Source organism: Schistocerca gregaria, chromosome 2, assembly GCF_023897955.1.
Source record: "Schistocerca gregaria isolate iqSchGreg1 chromosome 2, iqSchGreg1.2, whole genome shotgun sequence".
Taxonomy (NCBI): domain Eukaryota; kingdom Metazoa; phylum Arthropoda; class Insecta; order Orthoptera; family Acrididae; genus Schistocerca; species Schistocerca gregaria.
The window spans coordinates 709,934,684-709,957,103 of NC_064921.1; the positions used below are offsets into that span (position 1 = coordinate 709,934,684).

Consider the following 22,420-nt stretch of genomic DNA (forward strand, 5'->3'; position numbering starts at 1 on the left):
GAACTACTGAATCCGAACTAACCTAAGGACATCACACACAGCCATGGCCAAGGCAGGATTCGAACATGCGACCGTTGCGGTCCCGCAGCTCCAGACTGTAGCGCCTAGAACCACTTGGCCACTCTGGCCGGCAGTTGTCACTGCAGATTTGAGATGTACATTTAGCCAAAGAGGTGACATGTGTTTATTATTTTATATGGAAAACGATGTGCCTGTCTTACTTATGTAAAAGAGTGGGATAGTCTTGATATATGATCTTGTAAACTCCTGGTTGTTTACGTTTGTCATATTTCTTGCAACTGTGAGGCAGGACATGCTTTATCTTATGAGATGTGTGATAGCTCATTTTGTTGCCATATCTTTTGAATTGATTGACAATTTTATAAGAAGCTCTTCCAATGAATAGAATACTGAAATACTTTATGTTTTTGTATCTGTTGGTAATAAGTCTGTTGCCACCTTTCTATTGTCCTTGTTTTTGTATGTGATTACAGAGGTGATCAGTTGTGGATAGTGAATATCAGTTATTAGTGGCTATTTGTTTCATTAATGCAGTTTCATCACCAAGATGATGTGGTGCCACTGGATAGTCACTGCCCTATTAATCGTACTTCTGCATGCTGCCAGCATCTGAGTGGTGAATTTGATGTTGGAGTGCAACTGACCGAAAGGTTACATAACTATTCTACTTCAGTTTTGTTGCCCTGCGAAAGTATGGCGATGTCATCAACATATCTGTAATAGTAAATTATTTTACTAGCTAATGCATGATTAGAACAAAGAATTTGGGTTTTTACATGATCAGTATAAATGTCAGCTAACAAGCCAAAGAGACTTGAACTCATGGCTAACCCATCAGGCGGTTCATAAAATTTGTTGGTAAGCTACAAGTAATTATGTTTCAGTGCATGCTCAAGGAGATTCAAAAGTTCTTTAATTGTTGTTGCTGTAACAGACTTAAATTAATTTAAATTTTTATTAATGATGTCGTGATTAGCACCCTGGCATACAAATTTACGAATCAGCAGTCTTCTTGAAGATAATGAACAATTTCTTATTTAGTTGCAATGCTGGGCTCCTTCTAGAATTAACCACAGACATGACCAGTACATTTTCTCTGTGGACATAAGGCTGAACTCCTAAAACATGACCTATGGTTCAACATGATTATATCTTAAGTTTCTTGAACTCTGAAGACGAAATGTTGCTGTTCCTTGCTTCTTTGATATGTCTCTGGAAACATAATGTGGAATGTTTTCTAATTCCTTCGATGTTTTTGACAAAACGCTCCTCTTATCCAAATGGCTGGATAATATCCGGCCGAAATATCAATTGAAGAAGTACTTGCACAGCGTGCTTGCCTGATATTTAATGGTAAGCCATAGCAGTCAGGTCAGATTAAAGATATGTCTCTGTCATAACGAAAAATAGTTCAAATGGCCCTGAGCACTATGGGACTCAACTGCTGTGGTTATCAGTCCCCTAGAACTTAGAACTACTTAAACCTAACTAACCTAAGGACATCACACACATCCATGCCCGAGGCAGGATTCGAACCTGCGACTGTAGCATGTCATAACGAAAGTAGACGGCTATAGTAGTAGGGCAACAAGAGCATCAGCATGTTTTGTTAGTGTGGGTTGCCTACATCAGCGGCAAGCATGCACTCGGGAGCAAACCTGTTGTTCTGTTTTAATTGACAGGTAATAACCCCCTGTGGATAATTCTTCCTTTTGATTGACAGGTCTTTGACCTGGTGTTCCCTCACCCCTCCCTCCCTCTCTCCTCCTCCCAATCACTCAGGAAACCTGCAACCCATCCCCCTCCTCCTTGTTGATAAAGGTACACTTTCAGTCCTGAGTTATTTGAATAGCCCCCTCAGTCTTATCAATTTGATTGGCTACTTAATTACGTTGATCAATTAATTAACCCCTCCCCCTCGGGTAACCCCCCAAAAACTCCCCCTTCCCTCTCCCCCTCCCTGCCCTTACCTGGGCATTGGAGCCTCTGTGCTGGAGAGGAAGGAACTAATCATAGGTAATTCAGTACATAGCACAGGATATTTTGTTTATTTATAAAAAATTCAGTTTTTAAGGGGTTGTATTTCCTTTGCTCATCATTCTCTACTGTTTGGGAAGATGCAGGTCTTGTAAGAAGTAATTACACTGATTGTGTCCTTTTTTATTTGGATCACACAGGGAATACCGTCATGAAGCACCCATCACACGTAATTATGCGGTTAAAAGTTTTTCGATCGCGAATCACGCACCAGATGTCCACTGGACCACACCCAATGCCAGCTAATACCGCCACAAATGCAGCTTACTGGGGATTCTGCGAAGCGCGACCACGCCATGCATCTATCTGCCAAGGAGTGACCCCTCGGGGCCCGCGACTGACACACAGGATGCATAGGAAACAAAGCATATGACAAATTCCAGTCGAAACACATATTCTTTCTCTGTTTTCCTCATGTCCTGCCGGTCCTGCATGCGCTATCAACCACAGTCAGACTGCACCGCAAACAAAGCAGTGTTTACCCGGCAAACCTCTGCAGACTACTGATGCACCTGAAATACCTTCCTTCCAAGGCAAACTCTTGACTGAGAATGGATTCCGCCGTGGGCTCTAAGCTACCATCTGTGCTGGACCGAAAGGATCTCACTACAAGAAATTCAATTATATAGTATAGGATATACTGTTTATTTATAAAATTCGATTAGTAGGCGCTAATCTCACTTTTATTTTATAGGAATACCTCACATCAGCAACTACATGTCCTAATTACACAATTACACTGTATAAGATTGATGAAGTTGCATTACAAGAAAATTTTCCGTCGTGTACTCATCGTGACATGCAGGGATCGACTGGGCTAATGCACAGTGCCAACACCAGAGGAGGTTCCATCTCCTGTAACCCTCGCCCACTCATTCCCAACCACTCCCAGAGAAATTGATATGGTGATGACTCTTTCTGCGCTGGAGAAGAAGGATCTCATGACACGAAATTCAAATCAAAGTCAATAATATATTGATAGATATTCTTTATTTAATCACTTTGTGGGAGATGGGGTTCCCCCACTTGGGCAGACATTGTGACTGCGTCCCCCCCCCCCCCCCCCCACACACACACACACTCACACGCTTGATCTTCATGACATAATAACTGTAATCACAAGGGAATGGAATCAAGTGCTATATAGTAACCACCGTTTGGGCTCTCTCGCGCATGTGTCTATCGTCCAGGAGCCGTCGTCAAAAGTCCAATGTCCTAATTACGGATCATGTCACTAAATACCACAGAGCACAGGCCACCTTTGATCTCGTGCCCCCCAAACAAAGCATCAAGTGGCAGCGTTCTGTTGATCGGCAAATTCTAGACACGCTCCGTCTCAGTCGCTCCCAAGAAGCCACTCCATGCTTGTGTACTTGTCTGCGTGAATCAACGTCTCCAAACACGAAGATAGTTTTCATCTCTCCTCAGTGTACTGTATTCTTATTGCCTATGCTGGAAACAATGAGAAAGCTGACGAAATTTCGATATCAAAAATAATCCACCGCGCATTATACACTCCTGGAAATTGAAATAAGAACACCGTGAATTCATTGTCCCAGGATGGGGAAACTTTATTGACACATTCCTGGGGTCAGATACATCACATGATCACACTGACAGTACCACAGGCACATAGACACAGGCAACAGAGCATGCACAATGTCGGCACTAGTACAGTGTATATCCACCTTTCGCAGCAATGCAGGCTGCTATTCTCCCATGGAGACGATCGTAGAGATGCTGGATGTAGTCCTGTGGAACGCATTGCCATACCATTTCCACCTGACGCCTCAGTTGGACCAGCGTTCGTGCTGGACGTGCAGACCGCGTGAGACGACGCTTCATCCAGTCCCAAATATGCTCAATGGGGGACAGATCCGGAGATCTTGCTGGCCAGGGTAGTTGACTTACACCTTCTAGAGCACGTTGGGTGGCACGGGATACATGCGGACGTGCATTGTCCTGTTGGAACACCAAGTTCCCTTGCCGGTCTAGGAATGGTAGAACGATGGGTTCGATGACGGTTTGGATGTACCGTGCACTATTCAGTGTCCCCTCGACGATCACCAGAGGTGTACGGCCAGTGTAGGAGATCGCTCCCCACACCATGATGCCGGGTGTTGGCCCTGTGTGCCTCGGTCGTATGCAGTCCTGATTGTGGCGCTCACCTGCACGGCGCCAAACACGCATACGACCATCATTGGCACCAAGGCAGAAGCGACTCTCATCGCTGAAGACGACACGTCTCCATTCGTCCCTCCATTCACGCCTGTCGCGACACCACTGGAGGCGGGCTGCACGATGTTGGGGCGTGAGCGGAAGACGGCCTAACGGTGTGCGGGACCGTAGCCCAGCTTCATGGAGACGGTTGCGAATGGTCCTCGCCGATACCCCAGGAGCAACAGTGTCCCTAATTTGCTGGGAAGTGGCGGTGCGGTCCCCTACGGCATTGCGTAGGATCCTACGGTCTTGGCGTGCATCCGTGCGTCGCTGCGGTCCGGTCCCAGGTCGACGGGCACGTGCACCTTCCGCCGACCACTGGCGACAACATCGATGTACTGTGGAGACCACACGCCCCACGTGTTGAGCAATTCGGCGGTACGTCCACCCGGCCTCCCGCATGCCCACTATACGCCCTCGCTCAAAGTCCGTCAACTGCACATACGGTTCACGTCCACGCTGTCGCGGCATGCTACCAGTGTTAAAGACTGCGATGGAGCTCCGTATGCCACGGCAAACTGGCTGACACTGACGGCGGCGGTGCACAAATGCTGCGCAGCTAGCGCCATTCGACGGCCAACACCGCGGTTCCTGGTGAGTCCGCTGTGCCGTGCGTGTGATCATTGCTTGTACAGCCCTCTCGCAGTGTCCGGAGCAAGTATGGTGGGTCTGACACACCGGTGTCAATGTGTTCTTTTTTCCATTTCCAGGAGTGTATATGGAGTGATGTTGGCATGCAGAAGCACAATATACCACGTCCAGGATAGGATCTGAAGGTGGATCTGCCACGTATAATATCTGGAATGAGGTTCAGAGGCGGATCCAGACTCGAAAAACTCGGACCTGCTCCAGGTCATGGGAGCCATCCAGGTCACATGCACGGACACAGAAATACAGCAAACATAGCAAGTGCGATGCAACTGTAGAATATATGGTTGGAGGTGACTGGATGCATTCGAGTACAGTGATATACTATGCCGACCAACGAGAAAATAATGCATTTGCGGTAGATGTTGGCAGCTGCACTACATTTACAAGAAATTTTACAATACGGAACGAGAACTGATGTCATGATCGCATGCGTAGAAGTGATATGAAATTTATAAAATTACGAGAAATAATGGAAAATTCGTAAAAATTGTGGGAGAATACGACAAAATGCGTGGGAATTGAGGGAGTACTTGCATGCCTTCTGCTTGGTGTAGAACAATTCTTGTACATGGGAACAATTATGTTGCGGTAGGAGGAATGCGAGAAAACGTTGACATGGATGCACTGGGTACCAGGGAAAGAGTCTTTTTTTGTCGAGGCAATGTTCTAATGTATGTCTGTTGAGGTAATAGTGATACACAGGATTTGACTGTAGTCCACGATGCTGTCCTGGAAAAAAGGGGACCATCTGTCTCTAACCATACTAGCATGTGGGTTAAAGGTTCGACGAGAGTGGATGGAGAGATCGGTTGAGATGGAGTTGTAACGAGGTATGATTTAATGGTAGAGTAATTAGGAGAGAGAGGGCGATGTTGCTGCAGACCATTTGACCATTTTTTCCGTTGTTCTGTCATGGTGCATGTTGTGTGACATAACCTGCGTTCGACTTGTATAAAACTGCATAATCTGTGTGTGACTTACAGCACTGTCTACTTGCAGTCATCAACAGCAAACGTCTCAGTCATCAGAGGACTTCCATCTCATGAGTAATGAAACATGTGCATCCTGTTTCGACGCATTCCTCTAGACGAACGAAGATTTATGCAACGTACTCCATCCCCCTGCTGCATCTTAGGCATAAAATCGAGTATTCAGTTTCATAACTACGGTGATTCTAAGTTAGCGGCAAGTGTTTGTCAGGTACAGCAATACATCTGCTTAACAGATGTCCCGATTACGGAGTTAGTGGCGGCATGATGTGTAATTTCACATGTCAAACACCGTTGCTATGCGTTTGTCTCTTTCTTTGTAAGGGGTACTCTCCGTTAGTAACGATTATTTTGCATAGGACTGACGCAAACATGGGATAATTTCTGAACCGTGATCGGATGTGAACAGTGGGGGCTATATACCTCTGGAAATCTGTATTGCGTATGTATAATAAAGAAGCAGATATTTCGTTTTATAGTTTCTCACCATGATTTATCATAGAGAAGCCTGCAAGGAGAGTGTACCTCATGCGCTGGAAATACACACAACAAAAAAAGTTTTGCATCACCCCGGTTCCCAGAACTCCTGAAGATAGACGTTGACTGTGTATATTCTATCACAGACACAGTCCCCTTGATTGTTCAGATATGTCACTAAACCCAAAGACGTAAACAACCATGTATGAACAGCGCCTATTAGACGAAGGGATCCGACAGCCGATCAGTTCTAGTCATTCCACGAGGAAGGACGTACACGGCTCGTCTTGTCTGTAGTTCAACCATGCCTAGAAGGTCTATACCGCGGTTCGATCACGTCCGCATTGTTACTTTGTGCTGGGAAGGGCTATCAACGAGAGAACTGTCCAGGTGCCTCGTAGTGAACAAAAGCGATGGTTCTTGGACATGGAGCAGATACAGAGTGACACGAACTGTCGATGACATGTCTCGCTCAGGCCGCCCAAGGGCTACTACTCCAGTGGATGACCGCTATCTACGGATTATGGTTCGGAGGAATTCTGACAGCAACGCCACCATGTTGAATAATGCTTTTCGTGCAGCCACAACACGTCGTGTTACGACTCAAACTGTGCGCAACTCCACTCCCAACGTCCACGGCGAGGCCCATCATTACAACCACGATACCATGCAGCGCGGTAGAGATGGGCCCAACAACATGCCGAATGGACCGCTCAGCATTGGCATCACGTTCTCTTCACCGAAGAGTGTCGCATATGCCTTCAACCAGACAATCGTCAGAGACATGTTTGGAGGCAACCCGGTCAGGCTGAACGCTTTAGACACAGTGTCCAGCGGGTGCAGCAAGGTGGAGGTTCCCTTCTGTTTTGGGGTGACATTATGTGCGGCTAACGAACGCCGCTGGTAGTCATAGAAGGCGCCGAAACGGCTGTACGATACGTGAATGCCATCCTCTGACCGATACTGCAACCATATCGGCAGCATACTGGCGAGGCATTCGTCTCTATGGACGACAATTCGCGCTCCCATCGTGCACACCTTGTGAATGACTTCCTGGGTAACGACATCGCAAATGATTCGAATGGCTCTGAGCACTATGTGACCTAACTTCTGAGGTCATCAGTCGCCTAAAATTTAGAACTAATTAAACCTAACTAACTTAAGGACATCACACACATCCAAGCCCGAGGCAGGATTCGAACCTGCGACCGTAGCGGTCGCTCAGTTCCAGACTGCAGCGCCTAGAACCGTACGGCCACTCCGGCCGGCATAACGACATCGCTTGATTATAGTCGCCAGGTGGCCAGCATTTTCTCCAGACATAAACCCTATCGAACATGCCAGTGATAGATTGAAAAGGGATGTTTGTGGGCGACGTGATGCACCAACCCCTACGAGGGATCTACGCTGAATCGCCATTTAAGAGTGGGACAATCTGGACCAACAGTGCCTTAATGAACTTGTGGATTGTATGCCACGACGAATATAGGCATGCATCAGTGCAAGAGGATGCGCTACTGAGTATTTGAGGTACCAGTGTGTACAGAAATCTGGACCACCACCTCTGAAGGTTTCACTGTATGGTGGTTCAACATGCAATATGTGGTTTACATGAGCAATATTTTCAATTTTCTGTACAGTTTCTGGAACTCTCGGAACCGAGGTGCTGAAAAAATTTTTTTTGATGTGTGTACGACTCTTACATTTGGATAGGAGCAGCGTTGCATTCTACACGACTGATAGGTCAGAAAGCACACCACTTTAATGTCATAGCCTGTTTTAAGTACAGAACAGTGTACCCTTAGAAGTGTATGTGTTTATGTTCTCTCTTACCAATACCTTTTTGGACTGACCCCAGACACTAGAAGAATACTTGAGAATTGATAGCGCAGTTGATTTATGTAAAATGCTTAAAACTCTATCCATCTGGGGCTCCGTCATGCATAAAAACCACCTGGTTCCTCTTCTTCTTAACCATTCGCTATTAGATCACATAGTTTTCATATCTACTACTATACACCGATAAGGGATGCTAACCACCTCGACATGCATGCATCTGGAGGAGTCTGGTACTCTTTTATTGGTGGGGAACATCAGTTATGGACTTGGCTCGCTCTATTCCATCACGAAACCCGGAATGTGGCGATCTACTTGTGATCAGCTGCAGATTAAATCGGTGACAGTGCTGCTCAGAGGGCTCAGATGGTTGGTCAAAGACAATGTGAGGAGTACGTAATCCTAAGAATGCGACAATGCCCTACTACTCCCATCCGCATAGAGAAAGATCGAAACTATGCACAATGCTCGAAGTGCTAGAACTGTGTAGATAGCCGTTTGGTGTACTTTGATGTATATGTTCGAGAAATAACACTGAATGGACGTACTGCACAGTCATCTATCTACATTCGCATTGGTATTCACAAAGTAGAGGAGGGGCGGTTTAACGATGATATAGAAATTGGGAAGCATGCTGCCTTGTCAATGTTCGGTGTTGTAAAATCTGCTAAAATTGCTAAAACTGATCGCACTAACAACTGTGATAGATACGATTACAGTACATCGGTGGTGTCTTTTCCAACCCACCTGTCCACTGGTACGCTGTTAATTGCCTGACATCGCTTGTTTGAGATGGAGAAAGGGTCTTGGTGGAGGGGCAACACATTCCGGGGATGGCTAGTATCGAAACAGTGATCATGTACATGACTGCAATACGATGAATCAACAAAACAGAACACCGAGGCATCAGCTATCCCGTCACTGTAAAAGATGAATTCAAATGCACAGGTCATCAATCACTTTTAGACTGCAGTTTGGAAATGTTCGACAATTCCGCAAAACTCTTCCAATTTCCTTATGTTGTGACTGTCTTTTATTTCAGTCATCCAGTGTGGGTGTTGTGGAAACAGCAGCAGCATGATTTACGCAGTGCGATATCCAGTTTTTTCTGAGACCCAATGGATCGACATGTGTTACTGTCAGTTTAGAACCTGACACAGACCTCAAAGTCGTGACATAAAAAAAATGTACAGTGGTGTACAAAGTGTGTTACAGCAGAAGAAAATAATGTATCAAACAACAAAACAAGGAGTCTCTCTTGTGACTGACAGTCTGTGGGATATGATCCTTCAACAGTATAAACGATGAAACTTTACAATTGTGTGTGCAAGCGACTTCGATCACTGGCCACCTGCTCCAATGGATCAATACCTGTATATTAATAGGATCACCACAATATGCTCGATTCCGGCATGCAGATGGTATTTGGTTTCATACATCGGAAGAGAGAGGTGGTGAAAGTCTTATCGAATTTTCTGTTGGATGAAGTTAGCAGAGCTTTTACAGTTCGTATGTTTATTCTCTGTTGGATGGTACAAAATAACGATGATAGAATGTTTGGGTGACAGATGTGAATGCGTCCTGAGGGTCGCAGATCTCCTTCGAACTGTAGTACCTGTATGATGTGCAGTCTTCCTAACTTTTCCGGTAAGAAACATCACCTCGTGTTGCAGGAGAAAGCTTCGTTTTGGGGTTGACCTTACACATGGTACACAGTTGGCAGAGCTACGACAACATGTTGCCATTTTCATTGAGTGGTCGAAACACGGTCCCGTCACATTGACTCAGCTTTCCCTGTTTCTACACGGGTTGCAGAAGGTGATAGGTATAGGCTCTACGACTTCTGTTCAGTTCGAACTTAAACTTAAACGATCACAAGCGCAAAGCTGCAGGGGTAGCGGGAGAGACTGAGAAGCAGTTACAAAATGCATAGGGACTATCTAAAAGCACATTGGAGTTTTACTGTAGCAGAGAGATTCCAAAAATGGTGTCTCGTTTCGAGATATGGGAATGGCACGAATATTATTCACCGGTGGCTGCAGTCATTAAAAGACGTCTCCCTAGGATCCAACGCAAGTATGTGGTTGAATGGAGAGACTTGATTCTAAATTACCGGAAAGGGTTACACTATCAGCGACTCTTGCTTGTGCCTGTTGAACGAAGACCACTTTTTATGCAGGATGAGGGTAACATAGTCGTTCGTATCGTGTTTTTAATATCGTGGTTCTTAAGAGTAATGCATGTTGCCGCCATTGGAATCTTTCTATGATCAGCTTCAAATGTCGGTTCTCAATAGTGTTACTCGAAAAGAACATCAGCTTTCCTCCAGGGATTCTGTTTTGAACTACGTAGTGAGGTAAGCCAACTACTGGAAAAGAAAAATTACCAGCCGTGCAAAGTGACTCTCATGATCAATTTAATTAATTAGCCAATCAGTTTGATATCACTGACAGCGGGCATAGGCGATGGCTAGGGGCGCTACAGATATGGTTCTTCACTTGGTGTTTTTTTCGTTGCGGGAATATCTTTTAACGATATTTCAGTCGTGCACCTATACAGGGAGAGACAACCATCGTAATAAAATCAGACACGTTATCGAATTTATAAAGTGATGCGTAGTATAAAACTTACATTTACAGCTTTTCTGTGCTGCTATCATAAGAGACTTCGTACCAGTTGAGACATTTGGTTACCCTAAGTGAGAGTTCGAAAGTGTGGGGACGTCTTGTGACAGTGGTAGATCTTAGCACTCCGTCATGAGCGAAAAATGAGTTTAATATTCCACTCCTGTGATGCATGACGTGACAGTCAAGGAAATACACTCCTGGAAATTGAAATAAGAACACCGTGAATTCATTGTCCCAGGAAGGGGAAACTTTATTGACACATTCCTGGGGTCAGATACATCACATGATCACACTGACAGTACCACAGGCACATAGACACAGGCAACAGAGCATGCACAATGTCGGCACTAGTACAGTGTATATCCACCTTTCGCAGCAATGCAGGCTGCTATTCTCCCATGGAGACGATCGTAGAGATGCTGGATGTAGTCCTGTGGAACGGCTTGCCATGCCATTTCCACCTGGCGCCTCAGTTGGACCAGCGTTCGGGCTGGACGTGCAGACCGCGTGAGACGACGCTTCATCCAGTCCCAAACATGCTCAATGGGGGACGGATCCGGAGATCTTGCTGGCCAGGGTAGTTGACTTACACCTTCTAGAGCACATTGGGTGGCACGGGATACATGCGAACGTGCATTGTCCTGTTGGAACACCAAGTTCCCTTGCCGGTCTAGGAATGGTAGAACGATGGGTTCGATGACGGTTTGGATGTACCGTGCACTATTCAGTGTCCCCTCGACGATCACCAGAGGTGTACGGCCAGTGTAGGAGATCGCTCCCCACACCATGATGCCGGGTGTTGGCCCTGTGTGCCTCGGTCGTATGCAGTCCTGATTGTGGCGCTCACCTGCACGGCGCCAAACACGCATAAGACCATCATTGGCACCAAGGCAGAAGCGACTCTCATCGCTGAAGACGACACGTCTCCATTCGTCCCTCCATTCACGCCTGTCGCGACACCACTGGAGGCGGGCTGCACGGTGTTGGGGCGTGAGCGGAAGACGGCCTAACGGTGTGCGGGACCGTAGCCCAGCTTCATGGAGACGGTTGCGAATGGTCCTCGCCGATACCCCAGGAGCAACAGTGTCCCTAATTTGCTGGGAAGTGGCGGTGCGGTCCCCTACGGCACTGCGTAGGATCCTACGGTCTTGGCGTGCATCCGTGCGTCGCTGCGGTCCGGTCTCAGGTCGACGGGCACGTGCACCTTCCGCCGACCACTGGCGACAACATCGATGTACTGTGGAGACCTCACGCCCCACGTGTTGAGCAATTCGGTGGTACGTCCACCCGGCCTCCCGCATGCCCACTATACGCCCTCGCTCAAAGTCCGTCAACTGCACATACGGTTCACGTCCATGCTGTCGCGGCATGCTACCAGTGTTAAAGACTGCGATGGAGCTCCGTATGCCACGGCAAACTGGCTGACACTGACGGCGGCGGTGCACAAATGCTGCGCAGCTAGCGCCATTCGACGGCCAACACCGCGGTCCCTGGTGTGTCCGCTGTGCCGTGCGTGTGATCATTGCTTGTACAGCCCTCTCGCAGTGTCCGGAGCAAGTATGGTGGGTCTGACACACCGGTGTCAATGTGTTCTTTTTTCCATTTCCAGGAGTGTATATTTTCTACTTGATGAAAGGAAACTTAGAGGGAATATAGTCTATGACATAGTCCTGTACGGTATTTTCACAAGTAACGGTACTTTAGCGACGTTATAATCGCGCATTGTCTGATTTCTTCTATCTTCGAACAAAAGTCATATAAACGGGACCAACCTACATTCGCGTGAGAAACTCGAGGTGTATGGTCAACAACATCGGTGACTCAGATTGGGTAAAGAGACTTTTTAAACTGGCGGGTCTATGTGGGTCTGGGATTGCTCAGAAGTGCTGTATACACCCGAGCTACAGCTGCTTGTTTGGCTGTGCACCGTGACAGCCTGCTAGGGTGGTCATAAGGAGTCGGCAACGGGAAGTACCGTACTAGCTCAGCCTTTGACGTATACAAAGGATGCATCTATCTGTCTGAACTTGCCCGCAGCAGCAAGTGCTGGCGAAGAGACCAGTGTGGATAGGTGAGCGCTACAGAAGCGGACATGTGTGTGTTACATGAGCGAAGCTTCAGAGTGATGGACGTACTTGCTGGACGTATTGAGAACATCCGAATTCCTGCCGCTCCACTCATCCCAGGATGCCTTCCGTGGCCGGGGGTGGTGCACTCTGACCTACACATACGTCTACGCCTGCGACTGTAGCCTGTGCGGTAGTGTTCTCGCTATCTGTGCACGTGGTCCCAGGTTCGATTCCCAGTGGGATCAGGGATTTTTCCTGCCTCGAGATGACTGGGTGTTGTTGTGTCGTCTTCATAATCATGATTCATCCCCATTACGGTCGGAGGAAGGCAATGGAAAACCACCTCCACTAGGACCTTGCCTAGTACGGCACTGCATGTCTCCCGCATCGTCCCCAATGTTCCTCGGAGTAAGGGACCTCATCATCATTATAATCTTTACGTTGGCGGTGGCAGTGTACATGGGAACGATTTCTGAGTGGGGCGGGGAGGGGGGAGTGGTGGGAACGTGTGGATCTTGGGACAGGAGTGCCCGGGGATGTGTGAGTGCTTCCAGCTGTCTGCGACATGTAGACCAGACAGCTTATTGCAGCGGACTGGATCATAGTTTAAGTATGTCGTGTTTAGTGCTTCTGAATACAACGCAGTGGACACTGTCTTACAGTGGTGTTTACTGTTGTCTACTCTATCACGCTGTAGAAACTTCCTCTGTCCTTCCGAGAGTAGCAGAGAGAATCAGTTTAGGAAACTTCTAAAAATCCAATCACTATGTTAAATTCGCGAGTAATCAGTTTATTATTTCCGATAGTTGTAATGGGTGCAAGCGTGCATCTAGTGCGGGCAGCCATGGTCGGCGGGCGACAGCAGACAAGAGTGGTTTTCAGAAGCAAGTGGCACGTTCTTCATGATTGCGAGTTTGGGTGATCATCAAGATTTTTTCAACAGATATGTTTAGTGGAAACGTGGTGGATGAGAATGCGTACAACACTTTGGATATGTTTAATGCTGCGATTTATTTGTGTCGCAAGTTCCATTACGTGATTTACATAATTTTTGCATGTCATACTCAAACGTCGAAAATATGTATCATTACGAAGAAGGATCATTATAAGGTGGAAGTGAGTGTTTTAAACGATCTGTTTGACTCTGGTAAATTGTTGAACAATTAATTTGACAGGGTAACGCAAATAGATTATTTCACTCTATTTTTGATATCGAAATTTCGTTAGCTTTCTCTTTGTTTCTAGCATTGGCCAATAGGAATACAGTATTCTGAGGAGAGATGGAAACCTCTATCTTCGTGTCTGCAGACGTTGGTTAACGTAGCAAGCATGGAGTGGCTTCTTGGGAGCGACAGAGACAGGGAGCGAGTCTAGAATTTACCGATCAAAAGAATGCTGCCACTTGATGCTTTGTACGGGAGCCACGAGATCCAATCCTTATTCGGCTATATTTAGTAACATGATCTGTAAATTGGACTGTTTTGACGTTCGTGGCGACGCCCTGACGATGGACACAAACGCAGGAGAACCCAAACGGTGGCTATTATATCGCACTTCAATCCATTCCCTTGTGATTACAGTTATTATGTCATGGAGAGCAAGCATGTGGGGGGAGGGGGGTGCAGTCACGCATCTCCCAGAAAGTGATTAAATAAAGAATATGTATAATATATTATAGACTTTTATTTGAATTTCGTGTCACAAGATCCTTCTTCTGAGTCATTTTCCTACCAATATTTTCTCGGTGGGGTGGGGAGAGAGGGGCCGAGGGGTATGAGGTGTGGAACGTCCCCTGGTGGATGGCACTGTGTATTAGCTCAGTCACTCCCTGCACTTCAAGGTGAGCGCAGTGTAATTATGTAATTAGAAAATGTAGTTCCTGGATGAGAATTTTTCCCACCAAATAAAAGTGAGAACAAGCCCCTGCAAATTGAATTTTATACATAAAAAGTATATCCTGTGCTATATGATTGAATTTCTTGTAGTGAGATCCTTCCGCTCTAGCACAGACGGCAGCTTAGAGCCTGTGGCGGAATATATTCTCAGTCAGGAATTTGCCTTGGTTGGAAGGCATCTCGTGTGCGTCAGTATTTCGCAGGGGTTACTAGGTAAATACTGCTTTGTTTGTGGTGCGGTCCAACAGTGATTGACAGCGCATGCAGGCCCGGCAGGACATGAGGAAAAGAGAGAAAGAACATCTGTTTCGACTGGATTTTGTCATATGCTTTTGTTTCAAGATTAGCGTGACATCCCGAAGATGGGCTAAAATTTACAGACGCGCGAAATTTGGCACGGACTTCGATGCGAGATGCCTTTAATAGGTTCCACAACGAAACATTGTCTCGAAATTTGGTAGAAAATCCGAAGAAATTCTGGTCGTATGTAAAGTACACAAGCGGCAAGACGCAGTCAATACCTTCGCTGCGCAGTGCCGATGGTACTGTTACCGACGACTGCGCCGCTAAAGCGGAGTTATTGAACGCAGTTTTCCGAAATTCCTTCACCAGGGAAGACGAATGGAAGATTCCAGAATTTGAAACACGAACATCTGCTAGCATGAGTTTCTTAGAAGTAGATACCTTAGGGGTTGCGAAGCAACTCAAATCGCTTGATACGGGCAAGTCTTCAGGTCCAGATTGTGTACCGATTAGGTTCCTTTCAGATTGCGCTGATACAATAGCTCCCTACTTAGCACTTATATACAACCGCTCGCTCACCGATAGGTCTGTACCTACAGATTGGAAAATTGCGCAGGTCGCACCAGTGTTTAAGAAGGATAGTAGGAGTAATCCATTTAACTACAGACCTATATCATTGACGTCGGTTTCCAGTAGGGTTTTGGAGCATATACTGTATTCAAACATTATGAATCACCTCGAAGGGAACGATCTATTGACACGTAATCAGCATGGCTTCAGAAAACATCGCTCTTGTGCAACGCAGCTAGCTCTTTATTCGCACGAAGTAATGGCCGCTATCGACAGGGGATCTCAAGTTGATTCCGTATTTCTAGATTTCCGGAAAGCTTTTGACACCGTTCCTCACAAGCGACTTCTATTCAGGCTGCGGACCTATGGGGTATCGTCTCAGTTGTGCCACTGGATTCGTGATTTCCTGTCAGAAAGGTCACTGTTCGTAGTCATAGACGGAAAGTCATCGAGTAAAACAGAAGTAATATTCGGCGTTCCCCAAGGAAATGTTATACGCCCTCTATTGTTCCTGAATTATATTAACGACATAGGAGACAATCTGAGTAGCCGTGTTAGATTGTTTGCAGATGTTGCTATGATTTACCGTCTTGTGAAGTCATCAGATGATTAGAACGACTTGCAAAATGATTTAGATAAGATATCTGTATGGTGAGAAAAGTGGCAATTGACCCTGAATATAGAAAAGTGTGAAGCTATTCAAATGAGTACTAAAAGAAATCAGCTAAATTTCGATTGGGATTGACGGAGGACATCGAAAGGGTGCAAAAAAGGGCAGCTCGTTTTGTATTATCACGTAATAGGGGAGAGAGTGTGGCAGATATGATACACGAGTTGGGATGGAAGTCATTACAGCAAAGACGTTTTTCGTCGCGGCGAGACCTTTTTACGAAATTTCAGTCACCAACTTTCTCTTCCGAATGCGAAAATATTTTGTTGAGCCCAACCTACATAGGTAGGAATGATCATCAAAATAAAATAAGAGAAATCAGAGCTCGAACAGAAGGGTTTAGGTGTTCGTTTTTCCCGCGCGCTGTTCGGGAGTGGAATAGTAGAGAGATTTGCAGAGTAGTCATGTAGATGTAGATGTAGATGTAGACATCCTGTGTGTCAGTCGTAGGGCCCGAGCAGTCACTCCTGGAGAGATGCACGACGTGGCTGCGCTTCGCAGAACCCCCAGTAAGCTGCATTTGCGGTGGTATGAGCTGGCATTGAGTGTGGCCCAGTGGACAGGGGCTGGTGGACGGTGCGTGCTTCATGATCGAAAGACTTTTATTTTTATTTTATTTATTTATTGTACCGTGGGACCAAACTAAGGAGAAGTCTCCATGGTCATGGAACGAGTCAATACATGAAATTATAACACGATATTAGAAACAGATAAAATGAAATATAAAAAAAATATTCAGGTGACAAGTCGTAAGTTTAAATAAAGGAAATCAACAATGTAACACTGGAATTTGCTTAATTTTTTAGCTCTTCCAGGAGCTCCTCGACAGAATAGAAGGAGTGAGCCATGAGGAAACTCTTCAGTTTAGACTTAAAAGAGTTTGGGCTACTGCTAAGATTTTTGAGTTCTTATGGTAGCTTATTGAAAATGGATGCAGCAGAATACTGCACTGCTTCTGCACAAGAGTCAAGGAAGTGCATTCCACATGGAGATTGGATTTCTGCCTAGTATTAACTGAGTGAAAGCTGCTAACTCTTGGGAATAGGCTAATATTGCTAACAACAAACGACATTAAAGAAAATATATACTGTGAGGGCAATGTCAGAATTCCCAGACTACTGAATAGGGGTCGACAAGAGGTTCTCGAACTAACACCACATATAGCTCGAACAGCCCATTTTTGAATCAGAAGAATTACCCCAAAAAATAATACCATACGACATAAGCGTATGAAAATATGCGAAGTAGACTACTTTTCGTGTTGAAGTGTAACTTATTTCAGATACTGTTCTAATGGTAAATAAAGCAGCATTTAGTTTCTGAACAAGATTTTGGACATGGGCTTTCCACAACAGCTTACTATCTATCCGAACGCCTAGGAACTTGAACTGCTCCATGTCGCTTATAGTATTCTCATTCTGTCCGATCAAAATATCGGGTTCTTGTTGAATTGTGAGTTAGAAACTGTAAAAACTGAGTCTTACTGTGATTTAGCATCAAATTACTTTCCACAAGACACGAACTTATTTCATGAACTACATTACTTGATACTGTTTCAATATTACACTCAAGATCCTTCACTACCAAACTGGTGTCATCAGCAAACAGAAATATTTTTGAATCACCTGTAATACTAGAAGGCATATCATTTATATAAATAAGAAAGAGCAATGGCCCCAGAACCGACCCTTGGGGAACGCCCCACTTAACAGTGCCCTATTGGGACTTGAACATCACTACCACTCTCAATATTGCGGAGAATTACCATCTGTTTTCTGTTCTTAAAGTAAGAGGCGAACCAGTTGTAAGCTACTCTCCTTACTTCATAATGGTCCAACTTCTGCAGTAATATTTTGTGGTCAAGACAGTCAAAAGCCTTCGTTAAATCAAAGAAAATACCTAGCGTTCCCAGGCTTTTATTTAATCCGTCCAAAAAACTCACAGAGAAAAGAGAATATAGCATTTTCAGTTGTTAAACCATTTCTAAAACCAAACTGAACATTTGACAGCAAATTATATTTGACAGCATAATTATGTGTGATGGGTGTTTCATGACAGTATTCCTTGTGCGATTGGAATAAAAGAATCGGGATCGATATAATTACTTCTTACAAGACCTGCATCTTCCCAAACAGCAGAGAATGATGAGCAAAGGAAATACAACCCCTTAAAACTGAATTTTTTTATAAAGAAACAATATACCGTCTGCTATGTACTGAATTACCTATGATTAGATCCTTCCTCTCCAGCACAGTGCCGCCAATGCCCAGGTAGGGGTGGGGAGGGGGAGAGGGGAGGGGGAGTGTTGGGGGTTTACCAAAGGGGGAGGAGTTAATTCATTGATCAGCTTAATTAAGTAACCAATCAAATTGATAAGAGTGAGGGGGCTATTTGAATAACTCAGGCCTGAAAGTGTACCTTTATCAATGAAGTGGAAGGGTTGGAGGTTTCTCGAGGGGTTGGGAGAAGGAGAAAGAGAGAGATGGGTGGGGGAACAACAGGTTAAGGACCTGTCAATCAAAAGGAAAGATCATCCACAGGGAGGGATTACCTGTCAATCAAAAGAGAACAATAGGTTTGCTCCTGAGTGCATTCTCGCTCCAAATGTAGGCAGCCCACACTAACAATACATGCTGATGTTCTTGTTGCCCTACTACTATAGCCGTCTACCTTCGTTATGAGAGAGACGTTTCTTTAATCAGACCTGACTGCTATGGCTTACCATTAAATTTCAGGCAAGCAGGCTGTGCAAGTGCTTCTTCAATTGATATTTCGGCCGGATATCATCCAGCCATCCTCAGAGTGATAAGACTGTGCCAAGTGCATCCGTTTGTGCCTCACTGTAGTGGTATTACGCATGCAGGTCACAGATGGTGGTCGGTGGCAAAGAAGTACATATACACATGCGTTACCGGAAGTAAAAACGTTCAGACATTCGACTTGTTTGTCGATGCATATTCAGCGGCGGTAACACCTTGACGACTTTTCTGCAGTTTAATTACACCAAGAGCCAGATTCTATGCCTAGCCCTAATTAAAACCATTATTTCTATTTCTTACATTGTGTTTATTAAATTGTCGATAACCTGATTCCTTGAAAACATGATCCCAAAAGTAAGAGGTGGATGTTAAAACCTTCATGTCACTGTAGTCATGAGCTGTATCTATGCAATGTTCTGCCATAGCTGACATATCTGGCTGTAGTAAGCGTGTGCACCTTCGGTATTCCACGAACCGCTCATGAATGATTCGTGTTGTCTGACCTATATATGACTTATTAGAATTTATGGTGGAATCTGATATTTACCCGCCTTACCAAGCAATAAATCATCTTCCACAGAATCGAGTAAGGCTGCAGTCTCCGTAGGAGGCTGAAATACCACCTTAACACGTCGTTCCTCGAGAATATGGCTTTTCTTCGATGAAAGAGCACCCACGTAAAGTAAAAACACTCTTGATCTGAAAGTAAAACTTTCTCCTTCCAAGTCATGTACTTGCATTCTAGGGTTCACATTGAATGTTCTGTGGATTCGTTTCTGAGAGTATCCATTTGATTCAAAAATGATTTTGAGACATGTGAGCTCTTCTTGCAAATTATTATTATCGGATATACAATGTGCTCTGTGCTCTAAGGTCTTAAGGACACCTATGATTTGTGATGAGTGATGGCAGCTGTTGGCATTTACATCATGTTCTAATGTGCTGTCAGTTTTACGACGAACGAAGGCATCCAAAAAAGGGAGGCAGCCAACTTTTTGTTTTTACATAGTAAAATTTAACACTAGTGTGGAAAGAATTCAGATGCTCAAGAAATTCATGTAAGTCATCCTGCCCTTGAGGCCATATTAAGATGCCGTTCACGTACCTACAAAAGAGTGGTAGTTTAAGACTTGCCAAGTCCGGTGTCTTGTGCTCGAAGTCTTCCATTAAAAAATTAACTACCAGAAGAGAGAAGGAGCTTTTCACAGCGACTCCATCAGTCTGATCATAAAATTCACCATTGAAGGAGAAAGAAGATGACGGGAGTAAATGTTCAAATAAGGTAGTGATGTTTACGTCAAAATGCTGGCCGATAAGAGACAAAGAATCCTTTAAAGGTATGAACGCCTTCACCACAATCGGGGCGTGTGTAAGTGTACCTCTTTGCAGCCGACCGGCATCTGTGACCCGCACGCGCGGTGTCGCTGCGTGGAGCGCCTACACTAACGCCATGCTTGGCATCTTGACGTCAGTCTTGTGATACGCTCTGAGAATGACCGGACGATGCGCGGCCGAAATACCAGTTGAAGAAACGGTATTTGCGCGGCTGCATGTCCGAAAATGGATTACTCATTATGCCGTGAGAATCGATTTTCTTTCAATTTTTGACTGGCAATACTGGGTGTTTTCGTTTCTTTAAGTGTGACAATCTGTTGTTGGTCTTCCTGAAGTGCTTGTTTAAGTTCTAATTTTGGCTTATGAGTCACTATTACCTGTTTTTTTGGCCTTTATTTCAAATGTTGCAATTTTTATGATGTTATTGATCATGTGATCCATTGTTTGTTGGTCTAATTTGTGCCTAATGTTACGATTCAGGCCTTTGTCAAGCAGACAGATTTCATCCTTTTCAAAGTGGATGTCTGTTGTGTTGTTGACTGAAGGCTGAATCTACCCTAAGGCAACTTTTACATGAAATGTTAATGGATTTTGTTATGTTTCAAGCTGCTTCTACATTTTTCATTGTTTCCAACCCACTTACACGCCGAATGAGAAGACAGATAATGAAGTCTTAAGAGATTCCTATATGTATTAACATTTACATTTACACCAACTATTTTATCACCGTCATTGTTTAGTGATATCTCTCACCTGTTCTGTCAGCTCCTTGATCGCACCACGATCGTGATCAGCCTTGACGATCAGCGACTGGTGCTCGACATCCCCACCCTCGCCAAGTGTGAAGCTGACCTTCACCCTGTACATCTGACTACCGTAGGCAGCGCCAGTTTTGCACGCTGGTTCCACTGAAATCGACTGCACTGTTACAGCTTCGCACGACCGATGTTTCTTCAGCGCCGTCTCTATCATGGGGCTGTCCATCCATTTGGTTGATAGTGACGTACTGCTTCCTGATGCATCCATTCCCCTTCTGTAAACAGACTGAGTATGGACTGAAATTATAAAGCAGCAGTGAGCTTTTCTTTATAGCCAAACATCTGTACCAATAAATGAATAATGTATGAGACGTCTTCCAGCACGCACGTTTCGTTGTTAACTCTAAGATAGACTATATTGCAGTTAACATTCTATGTGTGCTTCCTTGGTACTGGTCACGGTTTTTATATTTTGTTAGAGGCATTTATAAAAATAAAATCATGAACATTATGTGAACTTTCTGCAATGTTTCCTTTTCTGAAGGTATCTAACACGGTAGCAGGAGACAGTGCGTGAGATTTATATTGCCAAGACAAGAACGGAATAATTATTTATTTGTTAGTAGGTACATCCAATTTTTGTATGTGGGGTTGGAAAAAATGAAATTTTTAAATTAAATACTGGTTAGTAATAATTACTTTAAATGTGTACTTGAGTGCGAAAGTAGCAAATCGACAAATAGAAACAACTAGGTACGCCAACTGCAGGGATGTATTGTTGGTCTATTGCAGTAATTTCATTCTGCGTGAGGTATTGACTTTCGAGTTAAGATTGAAGTTTTTGATCTCTGTTGCCCGTTTGAAGAGCTTCACTAGCTTAGATAAACGCTTTTGAAAACATTTAAAAAATTAAAATGTTGCCAGAATTAATCAGTATTTAATAAGTTTTTTTCGATACTGGCTACTGTGAAGTCTGGCTGTAGGAAGTTGCTTCAAGCCGATGTAGGTTGAGGTAGTCATGCAGTGATAAAGAGCCTTGAACAGGACAGATTAGCGTGAAGAGCTTCAGTCTCTGGACTGAAAGCTACAAAAACGTGTTGAATTATCTGGATTTTCGTTTATTATCGATTTTAGATAAGACTGAAGCATCAGCAGGCTGAGATAGTGTATTATGACTGGGCTGCAGAGCATGAGTAAAATAACAAGGGGAATGTGGATTCTGCAAAACAGTACAGCATGTTGATATCGGGACTGGTGTTGCCT

The 22,420-nt window shown here is 44.8% G+C and overlaps 1 protein-coding gene across 1 annotated transcript in view; it reads right to left on the reverse strand.

Annotated features, from left to right (window-relative positions):
* The window catches only part of LOC126335946 (uncharacterized), a 70,248-nt gene that overhangs the window by 17,090 nt on the left and 30,738 nt on the right, over positions 1–22,420 (reverse strand). The window contains exon 2 of the mRNA XM_049999423.1: positions 21,153–21,443. Within this exon, the coding sequence (XP_049855380.1) occupies positions 21,153–21,425 (273 nt within the window). The 5' untranslated portion in view covers positions 21,426–21,443. The remainder of the gene's footprint in view (positions 1–21,152; positions 21,444–22,420) is intronic.